Genomic DNA, 27,709 nt, shown 5'->3' with positions numbered 1-27,709 from the left:
AGGGCCCATTAAGGTTTTTTTTCCTTCCATACAAATCGCCCCGGCCTATTCAACACTCATCACACAACACATGACACAACACTCATCACAGATATACTAATCTTAGTCTGTGCAGGAACTAACTTAATTAATAAAATGCTGTCGCATAAAGCCGGTCTCACAAGACAAGTTAACTAAATGACGCTCTCTTAACGAACTAGCCGAACTGATAAGGAAATAAAGACAATGCATAAAAGCTCTGCTCGCAAGAATTCTAGTCACTCAACGTGTGGCTGCCAAAGCGACAAGATCTGGATCAAGTTCTCCCCAAGGGAGATTTATAGAAATTTAAAATACTTTTTTCGGGTTTCACGAATCTAAAAGATCAACATCATTAAACGTCGTTTGCAAAGTTTAATTAAAAGAAGAAGACGAAACAACCTCGTCAGCGACATGAAACGTCAACGCTGCTCAACGTTATGTCTCTGGTTTTTGGGCATAATGCAAATATTTGCATATTGCCGGGCAGAAGGGTAAGTTGTTATTATTGGTGCGGAAGATGAAGTGAGATCCCAGGATTAAAGTCAGGATTAAAGAGTCCAAAGGAATAAAAACCAGTGATGAAAAAGCGAGGTCTTAAGGTCACGCTATTGCAATGCATATTTTCATTCCTACTCAAAATTGCCACGGGTCTAGATAATTAATTCAGAAATAAGTATTGCACAACGATAACCCTGACCTGAGATTTGCTATTTTTTTAGGAAATGTTTTGGCAACAATATGATTTGCTAATGTTTTTCTGGTTTGTATTTTTTTCTTCTACTTCCAGCAAATACACCGTTATCGCTCCCGGCACCATTCACTCCAATGACAAATATACGGCTGCCGTGGCCATACATAACGTCGGCGAGCCATGCAAAATCAAAATTGGCATTACCGGACCTTCATTCAATGAAACGAAAACTGTGGAACTCAAAGGTGCCGAAATAAAAGAAGTGGATTTTATGGTCCCCACTTTGGCGGAGGGCAACTATAACCTCACCGCAGAGGGTATCGGCTGTTTGGAAAATTTTAAAAATTCCACAAAATTGCAATATGCCAAAATCGAAACTCACGTTCGCCTACAAACCGATAAGGGTTTATATAAACCCGGTGATATTATCAATTATCGTGTTTTATTTTTGGACAAAGATTTGAAACCCACTGTGGCCGAAGGGGATACTGTGATTTACCTTGAAGATGGCAAACGTAATCGCATTAAGGAAATTAAAAATTTCGAGGTAGTGCATGGTGTCCATACGGGACAATTTAAGATTTCTGAATTCCCGGTTATGGGTCATTGGCGTTTGGGTGTTGCCAGCAAGGGCCACTATGAGAGGTCTGTATCCTTTGAGGTCCAGAAATATGTGCTGCCCAAATATGCTGTCAAGGCTGAGGCTACAAAACGGGTATCGGTTAGGGATGGCGATATGCAGGTGGTTGTAAGGGCAAAGTAAGTCGAGAACTGTTTCACATGTTGAAATAAATGTAAAAATTTCCTGCTTTTTAGCTACACCTATGGCAAACCCTTGAATGGCAAGGCCACTATTATCCTTACCTTGGGTTCCCACTACGAACACAGTACTGATGACAAAGAGCAACAACCTCCCAGCATTATTCGTAGCGCAGACATGATCCAAGGCAAGGCCAAAATTGATTTGAATGTCAAGGAGTTTGAGGCATATGTGCACCACAAACAGTATTCCACCACTGGCTATATTGTGGCCACTGTGGAGGAGCAGTTTACTGGAGTGAAAATCAATGCCACCACCACCACCCAAATTTATCCCTTCCGTTATGACATAACTTGTGTTCACTACTATGAGTGCAATTCCTTCAAGGCCGATGAGGAAAAGGAGGTGATGATCCAGTTAAGCTATGTTGATGGTTCCCACCTGAAGGATACCAAGACCCCAGTGGAATTGGTTTACACCGAAGTACTGAAAAAGAAAAATTGGTATAAACCACGTCACACGGAAGGAGAAGAGGTGACCACCACCGTGACACCACCAATTGCTGAAAATCGTACCTACTCCTACAAGGGATTCATGAATGAAACCGGTTTTGTTACCTTCAAGGTTAGATTGGCTGAATTGAAAGAATATGAGGGCTATAGCCACTACTATAACATCGAGGCTTTTTACCGTGATGAAAAACGTAATGTCAACAGTGCCTATCAACATCGCGAATCGAAAGAGCTGGAGACACCAGAAGATGACATACCCAAGGAGTGGTTTAAACTTGAGGATAAAAACTACAAGGATAGGTAAATTAAAGGTATTTCCAAAGTAAAAAAAAAATAATTTCATTTGATTCTTACTTGTTTCAGTCCCAAGCTATTCCATGTAGAACATTTCACCGTTAATTCCAGCATACCAATGCCTTATTTGGATTATAATGTTGTTGCCCGTGGTAATATTGTCAAGTCGGTCCACATTGATCTTCCCGATATGCCGAAGGTCTATAACATAACCTTGACTCCTGAATTGGTCTACTCTCCACGCTTCTCCATTTATGTTTACTACGTTGATGAGCATGGTGAATATCATTACACGGAGGATACCTATTACATTGATTATGAATTGCAAAATAAGGTAAGTAAAAAATATATTCTGTCTGTAGAAAAATAGGTAAGGCAAGGAAACCTTTCATTAGGAACAAGAGAGAAGTTCTTAAAGATAGATCTCGTTTTAATGGGGACTCCCAATGTTCTTCAAAGACTTTCAAAGGCTTTGCTGTTTTATGGAATATTTTCAAAGGCGTGGATTTTTTTTTAATTTTTTCTAAAGGCGTAGATTTTTTAAAGAAATTTTTTCAAAGGTGTGGATTTTTTTAGGGATTTTTAAGTCGTGGATTACTCTAAAGAATTTGTACTAAGTCGTGGATTTTTTATGAATTTTTTCAAAATCGTGGATTTTTTAAAGAATATTTTTAAAGGTGTGGATTTTTTAAGAATTGTTTAAAAGTCGTGGATTTTTTTAAAGTAGTTTTTTAAAGGCGTATATTTTTTTTAAATTTTTTCAAGGCCCTTGTTTTTTTTAAAGCATTTGATTTTTTTTAAAGAATTTTTACAAAGGTGTATTTCAAAGGCGAGAATTTTTTTAAAGAAGTTGTTCAAAGGTGTGAATTTTTTAAAGATTTTTTTCAATGGCGACGACATATTTAAACAATTTTTTCCAATGGCAAGGGCATTTTTAAAAATTTTTTTCAAAGGATTGGATTTTTTTAAGAATTTTTCAAAGGAATGGAGTTTTTAAAAAAGTTCTTTCAAAGGAATAATTTTTTTAAAGAATTCTTTCATAGGCCTAATTTTTTAAAAGAGTTCTCCCAAAGGCCTAATGTTTTTTAAAGAATTTTTCAAAGTCGTGGATTTTTTTAAAGAATTTTTCCAAAGACTTCGATTTTTTTACGAATATTCTCAAAGGTGTGGATTTTTTTAAAGAATTTTTTCAAATTGTTCGATTTTTTAAAACAATTTTCAAAGGCGAGGATTTTTTTAAAGATTTTTTTTTTTTCAAAAGCGTGGATTTTTTTAAAGAATTTGTTCAAAGGCGTGGATTTTTTTAAAGAATTTGTCAAATGGGTGGATTTTTTAAAGAATATTTTAAAGGTGTTGAGTTTTTTAAGAATTGTTTAAAAGGCTTGGATTTTTTTAAAGAATTGTTTTAAAGGCGTAGATTTTTTTAAAGATTTTTTTAAAGGCGTCGATTTTTTTAAAGATTTTTTTAAAGGTGTCGATTTTTTTAAAGAATTTTTTAAAGGCGCAGATTTTTTTAAAGCCTTTAATTTTGTTAAAAAAAAATTTTCAAATGTGTGAATTTTTTAAAATTTTTTTAAAAGGCACGGATTTTTTGAAGATTTTTTTTTGAATCGTGGATTATTTTAAAGGATTTTTTCAAAGACGTGGATTTTTTATGACCCCTTAAAGGGGTATGCTATGTATAGGAGTCCCCTTAAAGGGGTTTTCTATGTACAGAAGTCCCCTTAAAGGGGTCTTCTATGTATAGAAGTCCCCTTAAAGGGGTCTTCTATGTATAGAAGTCCCCTTAAAGGGGTCTTCTATGTATAGAAGTCCCCTTAAAGGGGTCTTCTATGTATAGAAGTCCCCTTAAAGGGGTCTTCTATGTAGAGAAGTCCCCATAAAGGGGTCTTCTATGTATAGAAGTCCCCTTAAAGGGGTCTTCTATGTATAGAAGTCCCCTTAAAGGGGTCTTCTATGTATAGAAGTCCCCTTAATGGCGTCTTTTATGTATAGAAGAACCCTTAAAGGGGTCTTCTATGTATAGAAGTCCCCTTAAAGGGGGTCTTCTATGTATAGAAGTCCTCCTAAAGGGGTCTTCTGTGTATAGAAGTCCTCCTAAAGGGTTCTTCTATGTATAGAAGTCCTCCTAAAGGGGTCTTCTATGTATATAAGTCCCCTTAAAAAGGGTCTTCTATGTATAGAAGTCCCCTTAAAAGGGTTCTTCTATGTCTAGAAGTCCCTTTAAAAGGGATCTTCTATGTCTAGAAGTCCCCTTAAAGGGATCTTCTATGTATAGAAGTCCTCCTAAAGGGGTCTTCTATGTATAGAAGTCCCCTTAAAGGGGTCATCTTTGTATAGAAGTCCCCTAAAATGGTCTTATATCTATAGAAGTCCCCTTAAACGGGTTTTCTATCCAGAGAAGTCCCCCTAAAGGGTTATACTCTCTAAATAAGTCCGTTTAAAGGTGTATCCTTTCTACAGAAGGTGTCTTAAAGGGGTCTTCTGTGTATAAAAAACCGTTTAAAGGGGATTCCTCTATATAGAAGTTCGTTTAAAGGGATCTTGTTTCTATAGAGGTCCTCTTAAAAGGTTCTTCTATGTATAGAAGTCCCCTTAAAGGGTTCCCCACTCTATAGCAGTCCGTTGGAAGGTGTATCCTCTCAAATTAAGGGTTCTTAAAATGGCCTCCTCCTCCTAAAGAAGACCGTTTAAAGGGATCTTCTTCCTATAAAGGTCCTCTTACAAGATTCTTTTATGTATAGAAGTCCCCGTAAAGGGGTCTTCTATGTATAGAAGTCCCCTTAAAGGGGTCTTCTATGTATAGAAGTCCCCTTAAAGGGGTCTTCTATGTATAGAAGTCCCCTTAAAGGGGTCTTCTATGTATAGAAGTCCCCTTAAAGGGGTCTTCTATGTATAGAAGTCCCCTTAAAGGGGTCTTCTATGTATAGAAGTCCCCTTAAAGTGGTCTTCTATGTATAGAAGTCCCCTTAAAGGTCTCATCTATGTATAGAAGTCCTCCTAAAGGGGTCTTCTATGTATAGAAGTCCCCCTAAAGGGGTCTTCTTAGTATAGAAGTCTCCTAAAGGTGCCTTTTTTGTAGAGAAGTCCCCATAAAGGGGTCTTCTTTGTATAGAAGTCCCCCTAAAGTGGTCTTCTATGTATAGAAGTCCTCCCAAAGGTGTCTTCTATGTACAGAAGTCCCCTTAAAGGGGTCTTCTATGTATAGAAGCCCCTTAAAGGGGTCTTCTATGTATAGAAGTCCCCTTAAAGGGGTCTTCTATGTATAGATGTCCCACTAAAGGGGTCTTCTATGTATAGAAGTCCCCTTAAAGGGGTCTTCTATGTATAGTAGTCCCCATAAAGGGGTCTTCTATGTATAGAAGTCCCCTTGAAGGGGTCTTCTATGTATAGAAGTCCCCTTAAAGGGGTCTTCTATGTATAGAAGTCCCCTTAAAGGGGTCTTCTATGTATAGATGTCCCACTAAAGGGGTCTTCTATGTATAGAAGTCCCCTTAAAGGGGTCTTCTATGTATAGTAGTCCCCTTAAAGGGGTCTTCTATGTATAGAAGTCCCCTTAAAGGGGTCTTCTATGTATTTTTTGAAGTCGTCGATTATTTTAAAGAATTTTTCCAAAGGCGAGGATTTTTTTAAAGAATTTTTTTTTTGAAGTCTTGGATTATTTTGAAGAATTTTTTCAAAGGTGTGAATTTTTTAAAAATTTTTGTAGTCGTTTTATGATCCCTTAAAGGGGTATGCTATGTATAGGAGTCCCCTTACAGGGGTCTTCTATGTACAGAAGTCCCCTTAAAGGGGTCTTCTATGTACAGAAGTCCCCTTAAAGGGGTCTTCTATGTACAGAAGTCCCCTTAAAGGGGTCTTCTATGTATAGAAGTCCCCTTAAAGGGGTCTTCTATGTATAGAAGTCCCCCTAAAGTGGTCTTCTATGTATAGAAGTCCTCCTAAAGGGGTCTTCTATGTACACAAGTTCCCCTAAAGGGGTCTTCTATGTATAGAAATCCTCCTAAAGGGGTCTTCTATGTACAAAAGTCCCCTTAAAGGGGTCTTCTATGTATAGAAGCCCCTTAAAGGGGTCTTCTATGTATAGATGTCCCACTAAAGGGGTCTTCTATGTATAGAAGTCCCCTTAAAGGGGTATTCTATGTATAGTAGTCCCCTTAAAGGGGTCTTCTATGTATAGTAGTCCCCTTAAAGGGGTCTTCTATGTATAGAAGTCCCCTTAAAGGGGTCTTCTATGTATAGAAGTCCCCTTAAAGGGGTCTTCTATGTATAGAAGTCCCCTTAAAGGGGTCTTCTATGTATAGAAGTCCTCTTAAAGGGGTCTTCTATGTATAGAAGTCCCCTTAGAAAGGGTCTTCTATGTCTAGAAGTCCCCTTAATGGGGTCTTGTATGTATAGAAGTCCTCCTAAAGGGGTCTTCTATGTATAGAAGTCCCCTTAAAGGGGTCTTCTATGTATAGAAGTCCCCTTAAAGGGGTCTTCTATGTATAGAAGTCCCCTTAAAGGGGTCTTCTATGTATAGAAGTCCTCTTAAAGGGGTCTTCTATGTATAGAAGTCCTCTTAAAGGGGTCTTCTATGTATAGAAGTCCCCTTAAAGGGGTCTTCTATGTATAGAAGTCCCCTTAAAGGGGTCTTCTATGTATAGATGTCCCACTAAAGGGGTCTTCTATGTATAGAAGTCCCCTTAAAGGGGTCTTCTATGTATAGAAGTCCCCTTAAAGGGGTCTTCTATGTATAGAAGTCCTCTTAAAGGGGTCTTCTATGTATAGATGTCCCACTAAAGGGGTCTTCTATGTATAGAAGTCCCCTTAAAGGGGTCTTCTATGTATAGAAGTCCCCTTAAAGGGGTCTTCTATGTATAGTAGTCCCCTTAAAGGGGTCTTCTATGTATAGATGTCCCACTAAAGGGGTATTCTATGTATAGAAGTCCCCTTAAAGGGGTCTTCTATGTATAGTAGTCCCCTTAAAGGGGTCTTCTATGTATAGAAGTCCCCTTAAAGGGGTCTTCTATGTATAGGGGTCTTCTATGTATAGAAGTCCTCTTAAAGGGGTCTTCTATGTATAGAAGTCCCCTTAAAGGGGTCTTCTATGTATAGAAGTCCCCTTAGAAAGGGTCTTCTATGTCTAGAAGTCCCCTTAATGGGGTCTTGTATGTATAGAAGTCCTCCTAAAGGGGTTGTTTAGGTGAGGGAGGGGAAATCCATAGGTTTCTTCGATAGCTCAGTTACCGTATATGATGAGCAGTGTGGGAGAAAAGAATAAGAGAAATAAAAACAACCAGTATTTATTCTTAATATAAATATAATTGAAGTTTATTGGTGATTCTTTTCTTACAACAAAGATTACCTTTTGTAATCGGGGGTAGTGGCGACAGAGGCCTATTAGAAATAACGCGTAGACGTTATTCTTCGACAAAAGACTAATGACAAGTGAACGCAGAGGTTCTGAGTGATCGCAGAGGATCCCATGTCATATAATACTACAATTACAATTATTCCAGTGAGAGCAAAGTGTAACAAGGCGAGCAAACCGACAACAACCGATGCCCAGCGCCGATCCGCACACTACGGTATCCGCAGAGGGAATTGTAGAGAAGATGCCAGTGCGCCAATCAGCATCCGTGGTTGATCGAGCAGGGGAAGTTGTGGGACAAAGTATCTAACTTATACATTGCCGCCCACCTTGATACACGTAAGCGTGGATCAACAAATTAAAGCTAGGAATAATTACAATAAAGATTAATAATATTATACCAATATGTCAGTAAGAAGATTCATGAACGTAAATTCAGACTCCCAAGTGAGCTATAGTTCAAATTAGCGATTTCTATAAACGAGTAATTAAGAAATGATCGACTCCGAAATTTGCTCGATTCAAGAATGTGGAGACGAGTCATTGAACAATTCAATTTTAGCTTGCAAGATATAATTATACCGAGTTGTTTCAACAATTAACTATAGTGGTCGATTTCAATGTAAGGTGCGAGATTACGTACTAGCGGCGAGAGGAACCAAACTGGTGAGGAGGTACCCAAAAATAGACTTTTGGAAGCTACGAATTCAAAACTATCTTTGGCCGTTCCCAAAAGAAAACTATTATCTGAGGAGGAGGTTGGTGTGGTCCGAAGACCGATCCAACAAACGAAGTTCTCGACTTTTGACATCAGTAAATGCCGGAGAGGAGGTTGAACGCGATAAAGAGGGACTAAATACTCGACTTTTGATCTTGGAAAAAGCCGGAGAGGTATTTGAGGGCGACAAAGAAGGGCTAAATACTCGACTTTTGACCTTCGTAAAAGCCGGAGTTGATTTTGTCAGAGTTGAAGCTAATACTCGACTTTTGACATATGTAAAAGCCGGAGCGGAATTCACAGATGGCGAAGCATGAACTTTACTATTGCTCAAGGTATCAGTGCCTGTATGATTGCTTTGGCGTCTGTTAGGAGAGCGGGTCGACATAGTACACTTAGACTCTCGACTTTTGACATTTGTAAAAGCCGGAAAAGTGCAGGGCAATGTAGAAATGCCTGGAGGGTGTCGGGGCTGCGACAAAACACAACTGTGATCTCGACTTTTGACTTCAGTAAAAGACGGAGACAGTTTTGATGTGGTCGGAGCAATAACTCTTCTAACCTGTGGTCGGTGGAGAAGGCTATGGTGCCGTTGTTTGCACAAGTTGCAACTATATTTGCTGTTACATTTCTTAACAGCATGACCACGACATAAGCAATTTAAGCAATAATTATGCTTTTTCACAATCGAGAATTTGTCCTCAAATGATAGTTTAATAAACTGCGGGCAGAGACGAAGAACGTGGCTCTGGCCAGAACAAATTGGGCAAGTACTTGTCAGCAAATTTGTAGATCGAGGATCTGATACATCGTTAGATTTATGTACCGACAACACTTTATTGGAGGAGCGAGATGAGACAACTTTCTTTGTGACCTGATTTCCATACAAGTTTTGGATACAAGTCAATGTTTGTATCCTCTCTGTGAGGAAAGCATCTAAGTCTTTCCAAGAAGGCAACGACGACTTGTTTTTGATGCTTTGCTCCCACAGAGTCAATGTCAATTTAGGCAAACGCTGCAAACAAATACAAACTATTATTGGATCCCAATGATCCGTGACGACGTCATAGACGGTCATAGCAGCTAGACAACTATTGATACCGCGCTGAAGAATTTTCAAACCTGAAACTGTTTCTTTTTCTAGAGCTGGGAGAGCAAACAATTGTTTTATGTGACTATCCACCAGGATGCGTTTGTTATCATAGGCATCCGACAAAGCTTTCCACGCTAAAGGGAAACTACAATTGGTGAGTGGAAATCTCGAAACGATTTCGCGAGCCTCACCGGAGGTTTTCTGTACTAAGTAGCACAAACGTTCAATGTAAGAAAGGCGCGCATTTTTGATGTACAGAGCGGTGAATAGATCACGAAAAGATGACCAAGACGTAAAATCGCCAGCGAAAACATCAATGTCGATTGGTGGCAATGGTAAGCTGTGGGTATCGACAGGTGATGTGGAGTTAGCAACAGGGTCACTAGAGCAAGTTGGGATGGGGGAAAAAGTTTCAGGTGGAGCAGGTACAGAGGGAGAAGTAGACTGCACAGGAACCGACGGGACGGATTCGTCCAATGATATATTGGGTGGAGTTGCTACTTCAGCAAGATTCAACGAGTGTTTGGGAGGTGGTGAGATTTCTAAAGATTTACTCGAAAGCAAACCTGGAGATTGTGTTTCTTTTGAAACGTTCAACAATTCATTTTGTGGAGGTGGTGAGATTGGGGAAGCTATAGCAGATGATGGAGTTTTAGTGCCTGAAGATTTAAGGCGTTCAAGATGGCTGTCAATGGTAGACAAACACCGGATATAGGACATATTGGATGTACCATACTTTTCCTCAACGACATCAATAACCCCAGCCTGTGCAGTCTCGGATGTCGTGAGGTAGTTTTTGCACTCGTCATAAGCGCACTTGACTTTGTGCCACAATTTTTGAAATTCTGAACTGCGAATTTCGAGATTATAGACATTATATGTGGACTCATTAATCCGTTCAAAGGATGCTACACATTTCAAAAATATGTCTGAAGCTCTAATAAAACGAGTGAGTGGGGTGACTGACATTTTGAAGTTTAAATACGCAAAAATCTCCGAAAATCTACAATTGAATTTGCAACGAATGTTGAAAAATGGAAATTCAGTTGAAGCACAAATTGCTATAGCTCAAAGGAAATAAGAAATTTCCACAAAAACCTCCAAATTTCTACTAATATAAAGGAATAATAGCAAGAGGTGATGATATTTGAAATTAAATTAGGCGAAATAAGAGAAAATTTAAAGAAACTTCCTCAGAGCGAACAAAACTACTTTAATTTGGCCAAAAATGCAAAAAGTCCCAAATATACAAGAATTTATACGGTAATACAAAGTGTAGGGTGTGTGTTGAGGTGAACTATGCCAATGATAGGGTGTATTTGTTGAAATTCCAACCACAAATAAGGTATTTGTACGAAAAAGAAATGTTTGACCAAGAAAATCAACGCAGATAAAATGAATTGCAAGAAATATATCTTATTTGGTTGACACGTTGGTGCAAGATATGGCAAAAGTAGGGTGTATTTGTCCAAAAATACCAAAATCCCTATGGAGAGTCAAACAATTTTCCAAAATTTGTAAGTAAAAAACTCCCAAAACAATACAAAAATGTCAAAAAATATATATTTTTCACGTATGTTCTCTGCTCCAAATATGCGCAATCAATGCCGAATGTAGGGTGAATTTGTCCAAAAATTCCAAAAACCCTACTGCCAATTAATTATATTTCAAAAAATTATCGAAAAATAATTTTCAATATTTATTAATAAAAAAAAACTTTTTGTGCTTTTACCCCACTGTACTATTTATACTATCTTACCCCACTGTGCGGGGACATCAACGGATGTAGCACAAAAGAGAATGAACACACAAGCAGAGAAATGACCATGCGTTAGCAGCGAAGCTCCCACTGAAGAACAGACGTTGCAAACGACCAAGCAGTGTGTGGTGCTGATGAGCAGAATTTTGTTGGTATTTTTACAACTTAACTAAAAAGGACGCTTCAAAAAGGCGGGAAGAGATATGTACATTGTTGGTAGAATAACAATGTAATTTCTCAAATTAGAATAATTACCTGTTAAACAAAAGGTAGGAGAATAGAAAAACGAATGTGTTTGGTTGGTGATGGACGATCTATACAACAAAGAAATCAAATGCAGCGAGAATTTGGATGGTGCGTTGTTATTGTAAATTTGGCTGTGCAAATTTTCAAAGGGTTTTATGTAAACCGAGGGGGACCGAGGGGGAATAACAACGCCAAATATTTTTGGATGGAGAGGATCGTACCAACAACTAATACCAAACGAAAAGGTGCAATGTGTGTTGTTGTTAAAATTGCCAATGCAAATTTTCAAGAAAAGGTCTTCGTTAGAAAAGAACCTTGGGGAATAGCAACAATACAAATAAATTTTAAATGATCAGCACTCAGACAGATAAGTGTAATGAGAGTTAAATCAGTGCGTGTAATAATTTAACAACAAAGAATTCGAGAGCGAAGGGAAGTTGACGATGTTGTTATTGCAAATATTACAAAACTAGCAAAATGCCCGCTACTTCGTATGCGGAAAATGAAGAATATACAAATAAACAATACTTAATATGAAAAAAAATTATGTATCAACACCTATTTTAAATGATTTTTAATTTAATTTAATATTGCTCGTACACCTTTAGTTCCAATTTCTAAAAAAAGAAAACCCTGTCGCATTACAACGGTGCGGGTAGTTGTACCCACTTTTTCCAACCGAAGTAGTTGTAATTTCGGAATTTGTGATATCAAAATGTATTTCCGCATTTCCAACAACAGCTCAATACCTTGGCCCTCAGTGACCTCCATACCTGATTTCGCATATAAAAAACCTCCTTATCTAAAAACTAACACTGAACCTAAACAAAAATGCGAAATTCCAGCTATATCTCTTTATGCAACAACAAAACGGTACCAAATTTAGTACTAATAATAGGTAATAGTTTCAAAACTCACATCCCTATATCAAAAACTATATCGCAACAGCTATACCTATTTAATGATCCTTATCTTCATTCTATACCCCAACCGCTATCCTAATGCCGAATTTCACAATTTCAGCTCTACCTTTTATGGTACGTATATCCACAATGACATCCATAACTCAAACCTACACACCAACAGCAACCATAGTACCAAATTTCCGAATTCCGTGTACTAAATTTAGTACCGTTTAATACTTTTCATACGAAAGTACAAATTTCAGGACTTTAGCTCGATGCGTTAACCAAATCCAAATTTTATCACGTCAAGTATAATTTAGTACTTTTGGTACACATAAGAACAAATTTCAAAGGTTACTTAAATCCTCCACTCCAACAGTAATCTTAATTCAAAGTTTCAGTACCATTTAGTACTTTTTTGTTACCTAATATTAGATATTTCCAATATCATTTCAGCCATCAACGACCCTCATACCAAATTTCAGAATTTGTACGCATTAAAAAACTACTTACATGATCGTTCATCGTACCAAATTTAGTACTTTTCATACACGTGGGTATAACCTCAAACAATTACTTACTTATATCAACCATTTGTACCAACCGCGATTCTCATTTCCAGCTCTATCAGTTCCCCCAAACTAAATTATAGTACTTTACACACACATAAGAACGAATTTCCGAAACCTCCTCCTAAAATGCCAAAACTTCCTGCTAACCCCTTTACACAATAACAAATTATATCAAATTCAATACCACTTACTACCTTTTATAGTATGCATTTCCAAAACCATCTCCATATCTTAACCCCACATACCAACAGTGACTCTAAAAACAAAGTTTAAAATTCCACCCGTGCCTACACCCGATACAACATTTATACATCTTTAGTACTCTTCGTAAATATACAAATGTTACACACCAATACTCACCCTAACTCCAAAAATACAGATTCCAGCTCCGTCCCCACACTCAACAACAAATTGAGTACCATTTAGTAATTTTCGTAAACTTATCGTACGTATTTTGGAAACCACATGTCTCAACCCTACACTGACAATTATACAAAATAACAACATTAATATTGATTCCAAATCTCAGAATTCAAGCAGTATCTGTTCGTCCATTATCAAATTGTACGAAACATAGTTCCATTTAGTATTCTTCGTACCCATAAGTACGATTTTCCAAAAGTACCTCAATTCATCACTTTTACAGTAACTTTAATTCCAAATTTCAGAATTCCAGCTCTCTCCGTTCAACCATATCTAAATTGTACGAAATTTAATACTTATCATAACGATAAGTACGAATTTTACAAAACTCCCTCAATCCTACAACTCAACAGTAATCTTAATTCCAAATTTCAGGATTTCATCGCAATCCGTTCATCCAAATCCAAAGTGTACCAAATTCAGTACCATTTAGTACTTTTCGTACCCATAAGTATGAATTTCCAAAACTTCCTCAATCCTACAGTCCAACAGTAATCTTAATTCCAAATTTCAGGATTCCAGCTCTATCCGTTCACCCAAATCGAAATTGTATGAAATTAAGTACCATTTAAAACTTTCCGTACCCATTAGTACTAATTTCTAAAACCACTTCAATCCTACACTCCAACAGTAATGTTAATTCCAAATGTCAGGATTCCAGCTCTATCCTTTCACCCAAATCGAAATTGTACGAAATTTAGTACCATTTAAAACTTTCAGTACCCATTAGTACTAATTTCTAAAACCACTTCAATCCTACACTCCAACAGTAATCTTAATGCCAAATTTCAGGATTCCAGCTCTATTCGTCCACCAAATACAAATTGTACCAAATTTAGTACTATTTAGTACTTTTCGTACCCATAATTAAGAATTTCCAAATCTTCTTCAATCCCACACTCCAACTGTAACCTTAACTCCAAATTTCAGGTTTCCAGACCTATCCGTTCAATCAATTACAAATTCTACCAAATTTAGTACCATTTAGTACTCTTCGTACACATTAGTACAAACAGTAATCTTAATCCTAAATTTCAGGTTTCCAACTATTTCCGTTAACCCAAATCCAAGTTGTACTAAATACAGTACCATTTAGTACTTTTCGTTCACATAATTTACGAATTTCCAAACCTATCTCAATCCTACACGCCAACAGTAATCTTAATTCCAAATTTCAGTTTTCGAATTCTATCCGTTCACCCAAATCCAAGTTGTACTAAATTTAGTACCATTTAGTACTTTTCGTACACATAAGTACGAATTTCCAAAACTACCCCCATATCTCAATCCTATACTCCGTCAGTAATCTTAATTCCAAATTTCAGGTTTCCAGCTCCTTTCACCCCAATCCAAATTGTACTAAATTTAGTACCATTTAGTACTTTTCGTACACATGAGTACGAATTTCCTAAACCATTTCCTTTTATAACACCACTTCCCAACCTTCATTTACATACCAAATTCCAAGTTTCTAGCTAAATCCGTTCAAAATATACAACTGGTACTAAATTTTTTAACTTTTAGTACTTTTCGTACACTTAGAGGTGGAATTTCGAAAAACCCTTTAGTACATCTTTTTAACTCTCCATCAGTTATGCTCAATCCAAATTTCAGAATTCTAGCTTTTCCCGTTTGCCTAATACAAAGGGTACCATATTTAGTACCTTTTTGTACTTTTCGTACCCTTCTAGGTCGAATTTCCAAAAACCCAGCCTTATCTCACCCCTACATACCAACAGCAACCCACAGTCAAAATTTCAGCTTTCTAGCTTCAGCGGTTTCGTCTGGGCGATGATATGCCAGTCAGTCTGTCAGTCACTCACTCACTCAGTCATCACTAAGCTCTTTTATATATATAGATATATTTGCAAGTTCTCAGTTAGAAAGAGAAGAGACACAATCCGAATTTTACAAAGTAACAACACCGAATGCTTTCTTTGTATGATCAACGCGACGTTGGGTGATCAGTACAACGAAAAGAAAATAGCAAGTTTAGCAACAACTAAGATGTTGTGTAGTAGGAAAGCAAGTATTAATACAAGAAGTGTTAATATGAGTCGACCAATATGAACTTTTAGCTACAATTGGGGATTACAATGAGAATAGGCGATTGGAAGTAATGAGAGTTCGTTGTTATGATGAGACCAAATTGTAAGGAGCAAATCAAACAAAAATAACAACGCCAAATGATTTGTACGATCAACGCGACGTCGGATGATCGGTACAACAACGATTTAGACAAAATTTGTGTGGACTGTATGAAGGGGGAATGAAGGCAACGAATTTAATGCACTCGCGTAGGGCGATTGAAATTCGACCAATGCTTTTTTATAATGCTCAAATTAGTAACCGAAACGAAAAATACTAACACTCGCGGGTAGCTCACTTGTTTTGGAAATCTGAGTTTACGTACCTGGTGTTAGTGATTTGTTGATGTAATAATATCAATTATATGTGACGTGAGATGATCCAATGATTTCTCCGTGCAAAGCAACAACAAAAGCTTCAATTCTCGTTCAAGAGAGAGGGAGCAACAACAATACTGGCGTCTATCTGGCTCGATGCGACCAAATGTTTAGGTGAGGGAGGGGAAATCCATAGGTTTCTTCGATAGCTCAGTTACCGTATATGATGAGCAGTGTGGGAGAAAAGAATAAGAGAAATAAAAACAACCAGTATTTATTCTTAATATAAATATAATTGAAGTTTATTGGTGATTCTTTTCTTACAACAAAGATTACCTTTTGTAATCGGGGGTAGTGGCGACAGAGGCCTATTAGAAATAACGCGTAGACGTTATTCTTCGACAAAAGACTAATGACAAGTGAACGCAGAGGTTCTGAGTGATCGCAGAGGATCCCATGTCATATAATACTACAATTACAATTATTCCAGTGAGAGCAAAGTGTAACAAGGCGAGCAAACCGACAACAACCGATGCCCAGCGCCGATCCGCACACTACGGTATCCGCAGAGGGAATTGTAGAGGAGATGCCAGTGCGCCAATCAGCATCCGTGATTGATCGAGCAGGGGAAGTTGTGGGACAAAGTATCTAACTTATACAGGGGTCTTCTATATATATATATGTAAAAGTCCCTTAAAGGGGTCATCTATGAATAGAAGTCCCCTTAATGGGGTCATCTATTTATAGAAGTCCCCTAAAATGGTCTTATATCTATAGAAGTCCCCTTAAACGGTTTTTCTATCCAGAGAAGTCCCTTAAAGGGTTCTACTCTCTAAATAAGTCAGTTTAAAGGTGTATCCTTTCTAGAGAAGGTGTCTTAAAGGGGCCTTCTGTGTATAAAAGACCGTTTAAAGGGGATTCCTCTATATAGAAGTTCGTTTAAAGGGATCTTCTTTCTATAGAGGTCCTCTTAAAAGGTTCTTCTATGTATAGAAGTCCCCTTAAAGGGCTCCCCACTCTATAGCAGTCCGTTTGAAGGTGTACCCTCTCAAATTAAGGGTTCTTAAAATGGTCTCTCCTCCTAAAGAAGACCGTTTAAAGGGATCTTCTTCCTATAGAGGTCCTCTTAAAAGATTCTTCTATGTATAGAAGTCCCCTTAAAGGGGTCTTCTATGTATAGATGTCCCACTAAAGGGGTCTTCTATGTATATCAGTCCCCCTAAAGGGGTCTTCTGTACATAGAATCCCCTTAAAGAGGTCTTATATGTATAGAAGTCCCCTTAAAGGTCTCATCTATGTATAGAAGTCCTCCTAAAGGGGTCTTCTATGTATAGAAGTCCCCCTAAAGGGGTCTTCTTAGTATAGAAGTCCCCTAAAGGTGCCTTTTTTGTAGAGAAGTCCCCATAAAGGGGTCTTCTATGTATAGAAGTCCCCCTAAGGTGGTCTTCTATGTATAGAAGTCCTAATAAAGGGGTCTTCTATGTATAGAAGTCCCCTTAAAGGGGTCGTCTATGTATAGAAGTCCTCCTATGTATAGATGTCCCCTTAGAAAGGGTCTTATATGTATAGAAGTCCCCTTAAAAGGGTTCTTCTATGTCTGGAAGTCCCCTTAAAGGGGGTCTTCTACGTCTAGAAGTCCCCTTAAAGGGGGTCATCTATTTCTAGAAGTCCTCCTAAAGGGGCCTTCTATGTATAGAAGTCTCTTTAAAAGGGTTCTTCTATGTCTAGAAGTCCCCTTAAAGGGGGTCTTCTATGTCTAGATATCCCCTTAAAGGGGTCTTCTATGAATAGAAGTCCCCTTAAAGGGGTCTTCTATGTATAGAAGTCCTCCTAAAGGGGTCTTCTATGTATAGAAGTCCCCTTAGAAAGGGTCTTCTATGTATAGAAGAGCCCTTAAAAGGGTTCTTCTATGTCTAGAAGTCCCCTTAAAGTGGGTCTTCTATATATAGAAGTCCCCCTAAAGGGGTCACCTATGTATATATGTAAAAGTCCCTTAAAGGGGCCATCTATGAATAGAAGTCCCCTTAATGGGGTCATCTATGTATAGAAGTCCCCTAATATCTAATATCCCCTTATATCTATAGAAGTCTCCTTAAAGGGTTCTACTCTCTAAATAAGTCCGTTTAAAGGTGTATCTTTTCTACAGAAGGTGTCTTAAAGGGGTCTTCTGTGTATAAAAGACCGTTTAAAGGGGATTCCTCTATATAGAAGTTCGTTTTAAGGGATCTTCTTTCTATAGAGGTCCTCTTAAAAGGTTCTTCTATGTATAGAAGTCCCCTTAAAGGGTTCCCCACTCTATAGAAGTCCGTTTGAAGGTGTATCCTCTCAAATTAAGAGTTCTTAAACTGGTCTCCTCCTCCTAAAGAAGACCGTTTAAAGGGATAGAGGTCCTCTTACAAGATTCTTCTATGTATAGAAGTCCCCTTAAAGGGGTCTTCTATGTATAGAAGTTCCCTAAAAGGGGTCTTCTGTGTGTAGAAGTCCCCCTAAAGCGGTTTTCTATGTATAGAAGTCCACATAAAGGGGTTTTCTATGTATAGAAGTCCTCCGAAAGGGGTATTCTATGTATAGAAGTCCCCATAAAGGGTCTGCTATGTATAGAAGTCGCCTTAAAGGGGTCTTCTATGTATAGAAGTCGCCTTAAAGGGGCCTTCTATGTATAGAAGTCCCCTTAAAGGGGTCTTCTATGTATGGAAGTCCCCTTTAAGGGAACTTCTATACATAATATACCCTTTTAAGGGGACTTCTATACGTAGAAGTCCGTTTAAAGAGATCTTCTTTCTATAGAAGTCACCTTATAGCGTTTTTCTATCTTTAAAAGTGCCCTTAAGGGGTCTTCTATCTTTAGAAGTCTCCTTAAGGGTGTCTACTATCTATAGAAGTCCCCTTTAAAGAGGTTTCCATGTATAGAAGTTTCCTTAAAGGCGTCTTCTCTCTATATAATCACCCTTACAGGGGTTTCTATATAGAGAAGTCCCTTTTAAATGGGTCTTTTTTCTATAGAAGACCCCTTTAAATGGGCCTTCTATATAAAGAACTCTAATTAAACAGGTCTCCTCTCAATAGTTGTCCCCTTTCAGGGACCTTCTATCTATACAAATTCATTTAGTTGGGTCCTTTATCGTTCGATTTTACTTTAAAGGGGATCAATCCATTTTATTATATTTTTTACAATACAAGTTTGTCACTTTTTTTCCAGATTAACATTACCGCCGCTGAACAAGTTAAACCTGGCCAGGAGGTTGCTTTGAAAATCAAAACCGCCCCCAATTCTTTTGTTGGTCTTTTGGCTGTGGATCAGAGCGCATTACTCTTGAGATCGAACAATGATCTTCGTGCCCAACAATTCGGTTATGCCATTGGATCCTATACTACTCGAACACCCAACCCGGGAGGATATTCATATTATCCTGGTACCATTGCCGGCTGCATTACCCTAACCAATGCTGATTATTTTTATAATTGGACGAAACCATCATATATGACAGCAGAGTTTATGAGTGGTCGAGTAACTCCATATTCTCGGAAAGCAGTTAAGGTATGTTTTTTTAGTCATGCTATTTTCATGAATCGCTCCAGCAGGAATTTAATATGATTCTAAATTACAGATAAGTGGTCATGTGTTAAATAGAGGTGGAATTTCTAATGAGTTAGATTCAGATTGGGGTGTAATGAAGCCAATACAGGTTCGCAAAGACTTCGCTGAAACCTGGATATTTGATAATATTGAAAAGTAGGTGGTGGTATTTAGTTGTTAAAATATAGATAATGAAAATTATTTGTCTTTCTTGTTTGCAGCACCGGAGATAAGGAAGAATTTACCTGGTCCAAAAAAATACCCGATACCATTACCTCTTGGATGTTGACTGGTTTTGCCATGAACAGTGAAAAAGGTTTGGCTATTACTGCGGATAAAACCAAAATTACCACCTTCCAGCCATTCTTTATTTCCATACGATTGCCCTATTCGGTTAAGAGAGGTAGGTGGTTGGAGAAAAGTAGTAGAAGTGGAGTTTTTAAAATAATATTTTTTGTTTGTTTTTTATTCAGGTGAGGTCATCAACATCCCCGCCTTGGTATTCAATTATTTGGACAAGACCTTGGATGTTGAGGTCACCCTGGAAAATGTGGATAATGAGTTTGAATTTACTGAAGTCACTAACAAAGTCATTGATGATCAAAAACGTACCAAAATGGTGAGAGTACCTGCCATGGGTGCTGCCGGTGTGTCTTTTATGATACGCCCCAAGGTTTTGGGTAATGTCATGTTGAAATATACCGCCGTTTCTCCGCTGGCCGGTGATGCTGTCCACAAGTCCATGAAGGTTGTGCCCGAAGGTGTTACCAAATATGGCAATCGTGTCTATTTTGTCAATCTGAACCAAAAAACGGAAATGAAATCCTCTTTTGAATTGGAATTACCAGCTGAAATTATACCCGATTCTCAACATGTTGAAGTGGGTGTGGTGGGTGATATATTGGGCCCGGTGGTTAATAATTTGGATAATTTGGTGCGCCTGCCCACCGCATGTGGAGAACAAACCATGTCCACCATGTTGCCCAATTATTTGGTAATGAAATATTTGGAGGTAAGTCTTGGGCGGAAATTTTATTTTTTAAATTGAAATTTAATCTTTTGTGGCTATTTCAGATCACCAAACGTTTGACACCCACTATGGAAACCAAATTGCGTTACAACATGGAAAATGGTTATCAACGCATGTTGAACTATCGCCACCCAGATGGTTCCTTTAGCTCCTTTGGACCCCGTAAAATTGATAGTCATCCTAACAATGGCTCCACCTGGTTAACTGCCTATGTTACGCGCTCCCTGCTGCAAATGCGGGAATACATTAAAATCGATCCCAAAATTATAGAAAAATCTTTTGAATATTTGATCCAACAACAAGCCACCAATGGTTCATTTACCGAAAAGTCTCAGGGATTCTTCTACATTTCCCAAGCCAATCATGTTTCCTTGACTAGCAGCGTTCTGTTGGCCCTCTTGGAAAATAAATCGTATGCTGAAAAATATTCCGTGGAAATACAAAAAGCCTTGGACTTTATAATTGAAAATTCCGATAAATCTGAGTCTCTGCATGCCCAAGCCATTTCTGCCTATACCCTGAACAAAGCCGAACATGACAAGGCCTTCGAGAAATTGGAAAAATTAAACGCTTTGGTGAAAACAGATGGTGATCATAAATGGTGGTCTTCAACGGATCGGCCTTTGACACGTAGATGGTGGTCGCATGTTCGCAGCAGTGATGTGGAAATAAGTTCTTATGTCCTGCTGACTCTATTGAATCAACCCTCCAACAATATGGATGACATTTTGCCCATTATTAGATGGCTTATTGCTCAACGTAATAGTTATGGTGGTTTCTCTTCTACCCAAGACACCGTTGTTGGTCTACAGGCTTTGATAGAATTTGCCAAGTTTGCTGATTATGAACCAGCCAATATGGTTGTGGATATTGTTTCGAAGGGTGGTGCAAAGGAGAGACATGAAACGATTCACCTGAACGAAGAAAATGATATTCTATATCAAAGTGTTGAGGTGAGTTGTAGCATTAAAAAAGAATCAATAAATCTATTGGGTGGTAAATAAAAAGAAGAGCACGCTCAGCATTATTTTCCCCAACTAGCTTGTACGTCTTTTCAAAAATTAACGCTCCAAAACTACACAATAAATGGTTCGTTCTGAACCTACGGGAGCGTATAGTGTGGACAATAGTTTTACGTCCCAGTAGCTACCATACGAACCATTTGATAGGTAGTATTGGAACGTATAACTGTTGACTTTACTTATACGCTCCCGTAGTTTTAGAACGTTAATTTTTGAAATTACGTACAAGCTACTTGGGGAAAATAATGCTGAACGTGCTCTTCTTATTTTTGTTTTGAATGCCGGGATACATTCGAATAATTAACTTTGATTGAAATACATTTGGAAAACAGTCGGCGATGAAAGAATTTAATCAAGACATATTGTCAAATATAAAATTTGCTGAATCCATGACGTATTTGGACTTTTCCAAAACACCTTTCAATAAATAAACCATGCATCAAATGGCGGATGCAGTCTATCTGGTGAATATCAAAACGACAGGTTAGCGTTTCACTTATAAAACTTTGGCTGCTAGTAAAATGTTATTGGGTAGTATTGGAGCGTATAAGTGTTGTCAACACTAATACGCTCCAACCCGTATACGCTACTTTAAGAAAATAATTTAAAAATCTACGCATGTTCTTCTTATTCGTAAGATCCTTTGCAGGATACTCTCGTAATTAATTTTAAAATCATTTCGATGGACAATACAAGTAACTGAATTGTCTTACTGGAACCACACTGTGAAATTTCTCATATTTTAAAATTTCTTATTTTTGTTCTTGTCTTTTTAGATGCCCGATAAAATCAAATCCATTGATTTCACAGCCAAGGGCACCGGTACTGCCATGCTCCAAGTGGCCTATCAATACAACATTCTCGAAAAGGAACGACCCAGTTTTACCATAACCAGCGAAAAACATAACACTGCCCAAAGTGCAGCATTGATTATGGATGTTTGTGTTGAATATACCGGGGAAGGTGAAGCCTCTAACATGGCTGTTTTGGAAATCAACACACCCTCAGGTTATGTTGTGGAGGACGAAAGCTTGGCTGTCATCAAGAAGGTGAAGAGAGTTAGTGTAAGTAGTGAGATAGCAGAATTAGTATTGGAGTCATAGAAAATTTCGACAACATAATAACATTTTTCTTTTATTTACAGAATGTTGAATTGAAAAATGCCAACTCCCTGCTCGTAATCTATTTCGATCATTTGTACAAGGGCCAAAAGACCTGTGTACTCTACGAAGCCATACGCGCCCATGCCGTTGCTATGCAAAAACCTGCTGCCATTATGGTCTACGACTACTATGATTCGAATAAGAAGGCTACTGATTTTTATGAAATCGAATCAAAACTCTGTGATATATGTGACGGAGAAGAGGAATGTGCTAAATTCAAATAAGAAAATTATTCTGCATGATATGACCTCGAATAAAAAAATAAAAAAAAGCTTTAAAAGATCGAACAACCAAATTCGAAATGAAATTTGTTAAATGGGAATAACATTCTTTTATTTTTAAAAATTAAATTAGAAATAATATAAATAAAAATAATAAACAAGATATTTTTGTAATTGAAATGGTTTTTGTTGGTTTTTAAACACTTTGGCTAGATTTTCAAAGGAAATAGGCCTAAATTAACCAAGGCTAAATAAAAGCTTCCGCCGTTCGATCTGGATAATAAAAAGTATTAAAAAATTTATATTAAAAATGATCTTCGCCCTAAAAAAGGCAACATTTTAAAAGGAGCTTCTTAAGCTGTATTCTTTGATAGCAGAATATTAAAGAATATTTTTTGATGCATCCAAGCAAAGTGCAGATTTTTTTTTGCAAAATATTTTATCAAACAAGTGGATTTAAAAAAAAAAATTGTTTTATTTTTTGTTTTTTTAGACCACTAAATATGCATTTTTAAAGAATATTTTTTAAGACCACTAAACGTGGATTTTTACAGAATCTTTTTTTTAATTTTGAGACCACTAAATGTGGTTTTTTTAAAGATTTTTTTTTTATTTTTTTTTTTTTGAGACTACTTTCTTTAAAGAATATTTTGTTTAATTCTATGACCAATAAACGTGGATTTAAAGAGTATTTTTTCAACAGTCGTGGTTTTTTAAAGCATATTTTTCAAAAATCGCGGATATTTTAAGGATAGTTTTTTCAAAAATCCTGGATTTTTTAAAAAGCATTTTTTCAAAAATCGTCGATTTTTTAACCAGTATTTTTTTCAAAAATCATGGATTTTTTAAAGAATATTTTTTCAGAAATCTTGGATTTTTTAAAAAATATTTTTCGGAGATCTTGGATTTTTTAAAAAATATTTTTTCGGAAATCGTGAATTTTTTAAAAAATATTTTTTTCGGAAATCGTGGATTTTTTAAAAAATATTTTTTCGGAAATCGTGGATTTTTTAAAAAAATATTTTTTCGGAAATCGTGGATTTTTAAAAAATATTTTTTCGGAAATCGTGGATTTTTTAAAAAATATTTTTCAAAAATCATAGATTTTTTAAAAAATATTTTTCAAAAATCATAGATTTTTTAAAAAATATTTTTCAAAAATCATAGATTTTTTAAGGAGTATTTTTTCAAAAATCTTGGATTTTTTAAAGAATATTATTTTTTAAAACGTGGATTTTTCAATTTTTTTTCAAAAATCATGGATTTTTTTAATTTTTTTTCAAAAAATCTTGGATTTTTTAAAGAATATTATTTTTTAAAACGTGGATTTTTCATTTTTTTTCAAAAATCATGGATTTTTTAAAGGGTATATTTTCAAAAATCGGGGATTTTTAAAAAGTATTATTTCAAAAATCGTAGATTTTTTAAGGATTATTTTTTTCAAAAATCTTGGATTTTTTAAAGAATATTTTTTCCAAAAATCCTGGATTTTTTTAAAAATAGTTTTTTCAAAAATTAAGGATCTTTTAAAGAGTATTTTTCGAAAGTCGTGGATCTTTTAAAGAGTATTTTTCAAAAGTTGTGGATTTTTTAAAGAGTATTTTTTTCAAAAATTTTAGTTTTTTTAAAGCGTATTTTTTTCAAAACTCGTGGATTTTGTAAAGATTATTTTTTCAAAAATCGTGGATTTTTTAAAGAGTATTTTTTCAAAAATCGTAGTTTTTTAAAGCGTATTTTTCCAAAAATCGTGGATTTTTTAAAGAGTATTTTTTCAAAAATCTTGGATTTTTTAAAGCGTATTTTTTCAAAAATCGTGGATTTTTTAAATAGTATTTTTTTCAAAAATCGTGGATTTTTTAAAGAGTATTTTTTCAAAAATCGTGGACTTTTTAAAAAGTATTTTTTCAAAAATCTTGGATTTTTTTAAAAAGAATTTTTTCAAAAATCGTGGATTTTTTAAAAAGTATTTTTTCAAAAATCGAGGATTTTTAAAGAGTATTTTTTCAAAAATCGAGGATTTTTAAAGAGTATTTTTTTTCAAAAATCGATGATTTTTTAAAGAGCATTTTTTTCAAAAATCGAGGATTTTTTAAAGAGTATTTTTCAAAAATGGATTTTTTAAAAAGAATTTTTTCAAAAATCGTGGATTTTTTAGAGTATTTTTTCAAAAATCGAGGATTTTTAAAGAGTATTTTTTCAAAAATCGAGGATTTTTAAAGAGTATTTTTTTTTCAAAAATCGAGGATTTTTTAAAGAGCATTTTTTTCAAAAATCGAGGATTTTTTAAAGAGTATTTTTCAAAAATCGTGGATTTTTTAAAGAGTATTTTTTCAAAAATCGTGGATTTTTTAAAAATCGCGGATTTTTTAAAAAGCATTTTTTTAAAAAAATCGCGGGTTTTTAAAAATTATTTTTTTTTTTCAAATCTAAGATTTTTAAAGAGTATTTTTGCAAAAATCTTAGATTTTTAAGGAGTATTTTTTCACAAATCTGGGATTTTTTAAAGAATATTTTTTCAAAAATCATGGATTTTTTAAAGAGTATATTTTCAAAAATCGTGTTTTTTTTTAAAAAATATTTTTTCAAAAATATTATATAATATTTTTGATGCATCGAAACAAAACGTAGATTTTTCACAGAATATTTGATCAAACACGTGGATTTTAAAGATTATTTTTGTTTTGTTTTTGAGACCATTTAACGTGGATTTTTTAATATTTTTTTGTTTGTTTTTGAGACCACTAAACGTGTCGTTTTTAAAGAATATTTTTTTTTTTGTTTTTTAAGACCACTTAACGTGAAATTTTTAAGGGATATATTTTTTGTTTTTGTGACCACTTTAGTTTTTGAGACCACTCTACGGAAATTTTTTAAGGAATATTTTTTTAGTTTTTGAGACTAAACGTGGATTTTTTAAGAATATTTTTTTAGATTTTTTAAACGATATTTCGTTTTAGTTTTTGCGACCACAAAACCAGATTTTTCAATGAATATTTATTCGGACCAATAAATGAGTAATTTATTTTGTTATAGTGAAAATTGTCTAGTTATTGCGTTAAATGTCAATTTCCAAGCTGCAGATTGGCACTTTCATTAGTTATATGCACAACCGCATAAGTGTTTAGGTCAAAAGATAACAAGGATTTCGAAAGGCCAAGCTAATAAATTTTACCAAAAAAAAAAAAAAAAAAAACATACCAACAACTGTCTTCTTATCATCAATCGGAAGTAAGCAAATAAAAGCATCCAGATGGACGAGATGAAAGGTCATAATGACACTTTTTGCTATCTGCAAATCTATGGTGAGAAAGTAAGCTAATTACGCTTATCGTTCTAAAAGAAACAAAAAGACTGACACAAATTTAAAATTGAATTTACCTAATTGATAGGAGAAACGGTACAGATTCTTCACATAAATATTAATTGAACTTTTTGAAAAATATTTTTAAAAAACTTAAGATTTTTTTTTTAAACTAATATTCGTTAAAATTTTTTTTTTTTTTTTTTTTTGAAAAAAATATTCGTTAAAACATCCACGATGTTTGAAACAATTTTCTTTAAAAAATCCACGATAATTGAAACAATTTTCTTTAAAAAATTAGTCTGTTGACCCTTAAAAAATATTCTTTGAATAATCCACGTTTATTGGTCTGATGATGGATGAAAAACTATTCTTTAAAAAATTCACGTTTATTGGTCTGATGTCCCATGAAAAAATATTCTTTGAAAAATCCACGTTTATTGGTCTGATGATGGATGAAAAACTATTCATTGAAAAAATCCACGTTTATTGAAAAATATTCTTTGAAAGATCCACGTCTGATGTCGCATGAAAAAATATTCTTTGAAAAATCCACGGTTAGTGGTCTGATGACCCATAAAAAAGTATTTTTTATGGAGGTACTTTTAAAATGAACGTGTTCGATTGAAACAAAAACTAATATATTTTAAGAAATATCCATATCATAGCTGTCATTTTGCTAGATATTGTATCAAAAATTTGACATACAGTTTTTTTTTGTATTAACAGAGAGGTAAACTTAACTGATTGGTAAATATTTAATACATTTTGAGTGGTGGAATCTATTTTCAGAGTCGAAATAAGAGTTGGAGTCGGAGTCGTGAAAAAAAAATAGACTGGAGTCCGAGTCTGGCCAAAAATTGCTCGTCTCCGAAGTCCTGATTACAATATATGTTTTTCATGGTCACGCCATGCTTCATAATATAAATGGCTTCATAATATAATGCAGATCGTAACATTCCTTCCTTTAGAGGGGTTTGGTTTTCTTCTTCTTTGTTTTTCCATAGTAAAGTATTTTTTTAAGTTTTTACTTTTAACGGGTGTTAAAAGCAGTTCCCCACGTGACACTTGAAACGAAAGAGGGACCAATGTAAGTCTCGGGCTTTGTTATGTTAAAGCCGACCACGAAGTGTAAAAATATTTTTGAAAATTACAAGAAGTGGAAAAATATCTTTAAAAAACTCACGAAATGGAAAATATTTTTTAAAATCCACGAAGTGGAAAAATGTTTTTTAAAAATCCAGAAAGTGGAAAAATATCTTTAAAAAATTCACGAAGTGGAAAAATATTTTTTAAAATCCACAAAGTGAAAAAATATTTTTAAAAAAATCTAGATTTCCACTAGTGGAAAAATATGTGCAACATTTTTTTAAATCCACGAAGTGGAAAATTATTTTTTAAAAAAATTCACGACCTGGAAAAATATTTTTGAAAAATCCACGAATTAGCAAAATATTTTTTAAAATCCACGAAGTGAAAAAATATTTTTAAAAAAAATATAGGAAGTGGAAATATAGTGGAAAAATGTGTGCAACATTTTTTTAAATCCACGAAGTGGAAATATATTTTATAAAAAATCCACGAAGTGGAAAAATATATTTTAAAAAATCCACGGAGTGGAAAAATATTTTTTAAAAAATCCA

The 27,709-nt window shown here is 35.4% G+C and overlaps 2 protein-coding genes and 7 non-coding genes across 9 annotated transcripts in view; 8 read left to right on the top strand and 1 right to left on the bottom strand.

The window, feature by feature from the left end:
* Nucleotides 1–27,709, bottom strand: part of DIP-epsilon (Dpr-interacting protein epsilon) — a 791,100-nt gene that overhangs the window by 531,337 nt on the left and 232,054 nt on the right. The window lies entirely within an intron of this gene.
* On the top strand, nt 260–22,936 carry LOC141393834 (thioester-containing protein 1 allele R1-like). Its single transcript, XM_073967381.1, has 11 exons — nt 260–512; nt 809–1,471; nt 1,529–2,284; nt 2,348–2,612; nt 18,952–19,290; nt 19,361–19,485; nt 19,551–19,732; nt 19,803–20,341; nt 20,404–21,312; nt 22,158–22,445; nt 22,526–22,936. The coding sequence occupies exons 1-11, from the start codon at nt 433–435 to the stop codon at nt 22,766–22,768; spliced, it is 4,389 nt and encodes a 1,462-aa protein (XP_073823482.1). The 5' UTR covers nt 260–432; the 3' UTR covers nt 22,769–22,936.
* Nucleotides 4,101–4,226, top strand: LOC141396025 (small nucleolar RNA SNORA11). Its single transcript, XR_012411120.1, has one exon. It is a non-coding gene; the product is annotated as a small nucleolar RNA SNORA11 (small nucleolar RNA).
* Nucleotides 5,623–5,746, top strand: LOC141396022 (small nucleolar RNA SNORA11). Its single transcript, XR_012411118.1, has one exon. It is a non-coding gene; the product is annotated as a small nucleolar RNA SNORA11 (small nucleolar RNA).
* LOC141396028 (small nucleolar RNA SNORA11) lies at nt 6,256–6,378 on the top strand. Its single transcript, XR_012411123.1, has one exon. It is a non-coding gene; the product is annotated as a small nucleolar RNA SNORA11 (small nucleolar RNA).
* Nucleotides 6,814–6,937, top strand: LOC141396024 (small nucleolar RNA SNORA11). The gene has a single exon (XR_012411119.1). It is a non-coding gene; the product is annotated as a small nucleolar RNA SNORA11 (small nucleolar RNA).
* LOC141396032 (small nucleolar RNA SNORA11) lies at nt 6,938–7,061 on the top strand. Its single transcript, XR_012411127.1, has one exon. It is a non-coding gene; the product is annotated as a small nucleolar RNA SNORA11 (small nucleolar RNA).
* Nucleotides 7,062–7,185, top strand: LOC141396033 (small nucleolar RNA SNORA11). The gene has a single exon (XR_012411128.1). It is a non-coding gene; the product is annotated as a small nucleolar RNA SNORA11 (small nucleolar RNA).
* Nucleotides 17,557–17,684, top strand: LOC141396038 (small nucleolar RNA SNORA11). The gene has a single exon (XR_012411133.1). It is a non-coding gene; the product is annotated as a small nucleolar RNA SNORA11 (small nucleolar RNA).

This window comes from Musca autumnalis, unplaced genomic scaffold (assembly GCF_047663935.1).
Source record: "Musca autumnalis isolate F117 unplaced genomic scaffold, ASM4766393v1 scaffold_2, whole genome shotgun sequence".
Taxonomy (NCBI): Eukaryota; Metazoa; Arthropoda; class Insecta; order Diptera; family Muscidae; genus Musca; species Musca autumnalis.
This window is presented reverse-complemented; position numbering and strand designations above follow the sequence as displayed.

What these genes read in the sequence shown, in the direction of transcription:
- LOC141393834 (XM_073967381.1), top strand. Translation starts at nt 433, where the DNA reads ATGAAACGTCAACGCTGCTCAACGTTATGTCTCTGGTTTTTGGGCATA. An exon ending in GATAAAAACTACAAGGATAG is followed by an intron (nt 2,285 to 2,347) that starts GTAAATTAAAGG and finishes TACTTGTTTCAG; the next exon opens with TCCCAAGCTATTCCATGTAG. An exon ending in TGGTAATGAAATATTTGGAG is followed by an intron (nt 20,342 to 20,403) that starts GTAAGTCTTGGG and finishes TGGCTATTTCAG; the next exon opens with ATCACCAAACGTTTGACACC.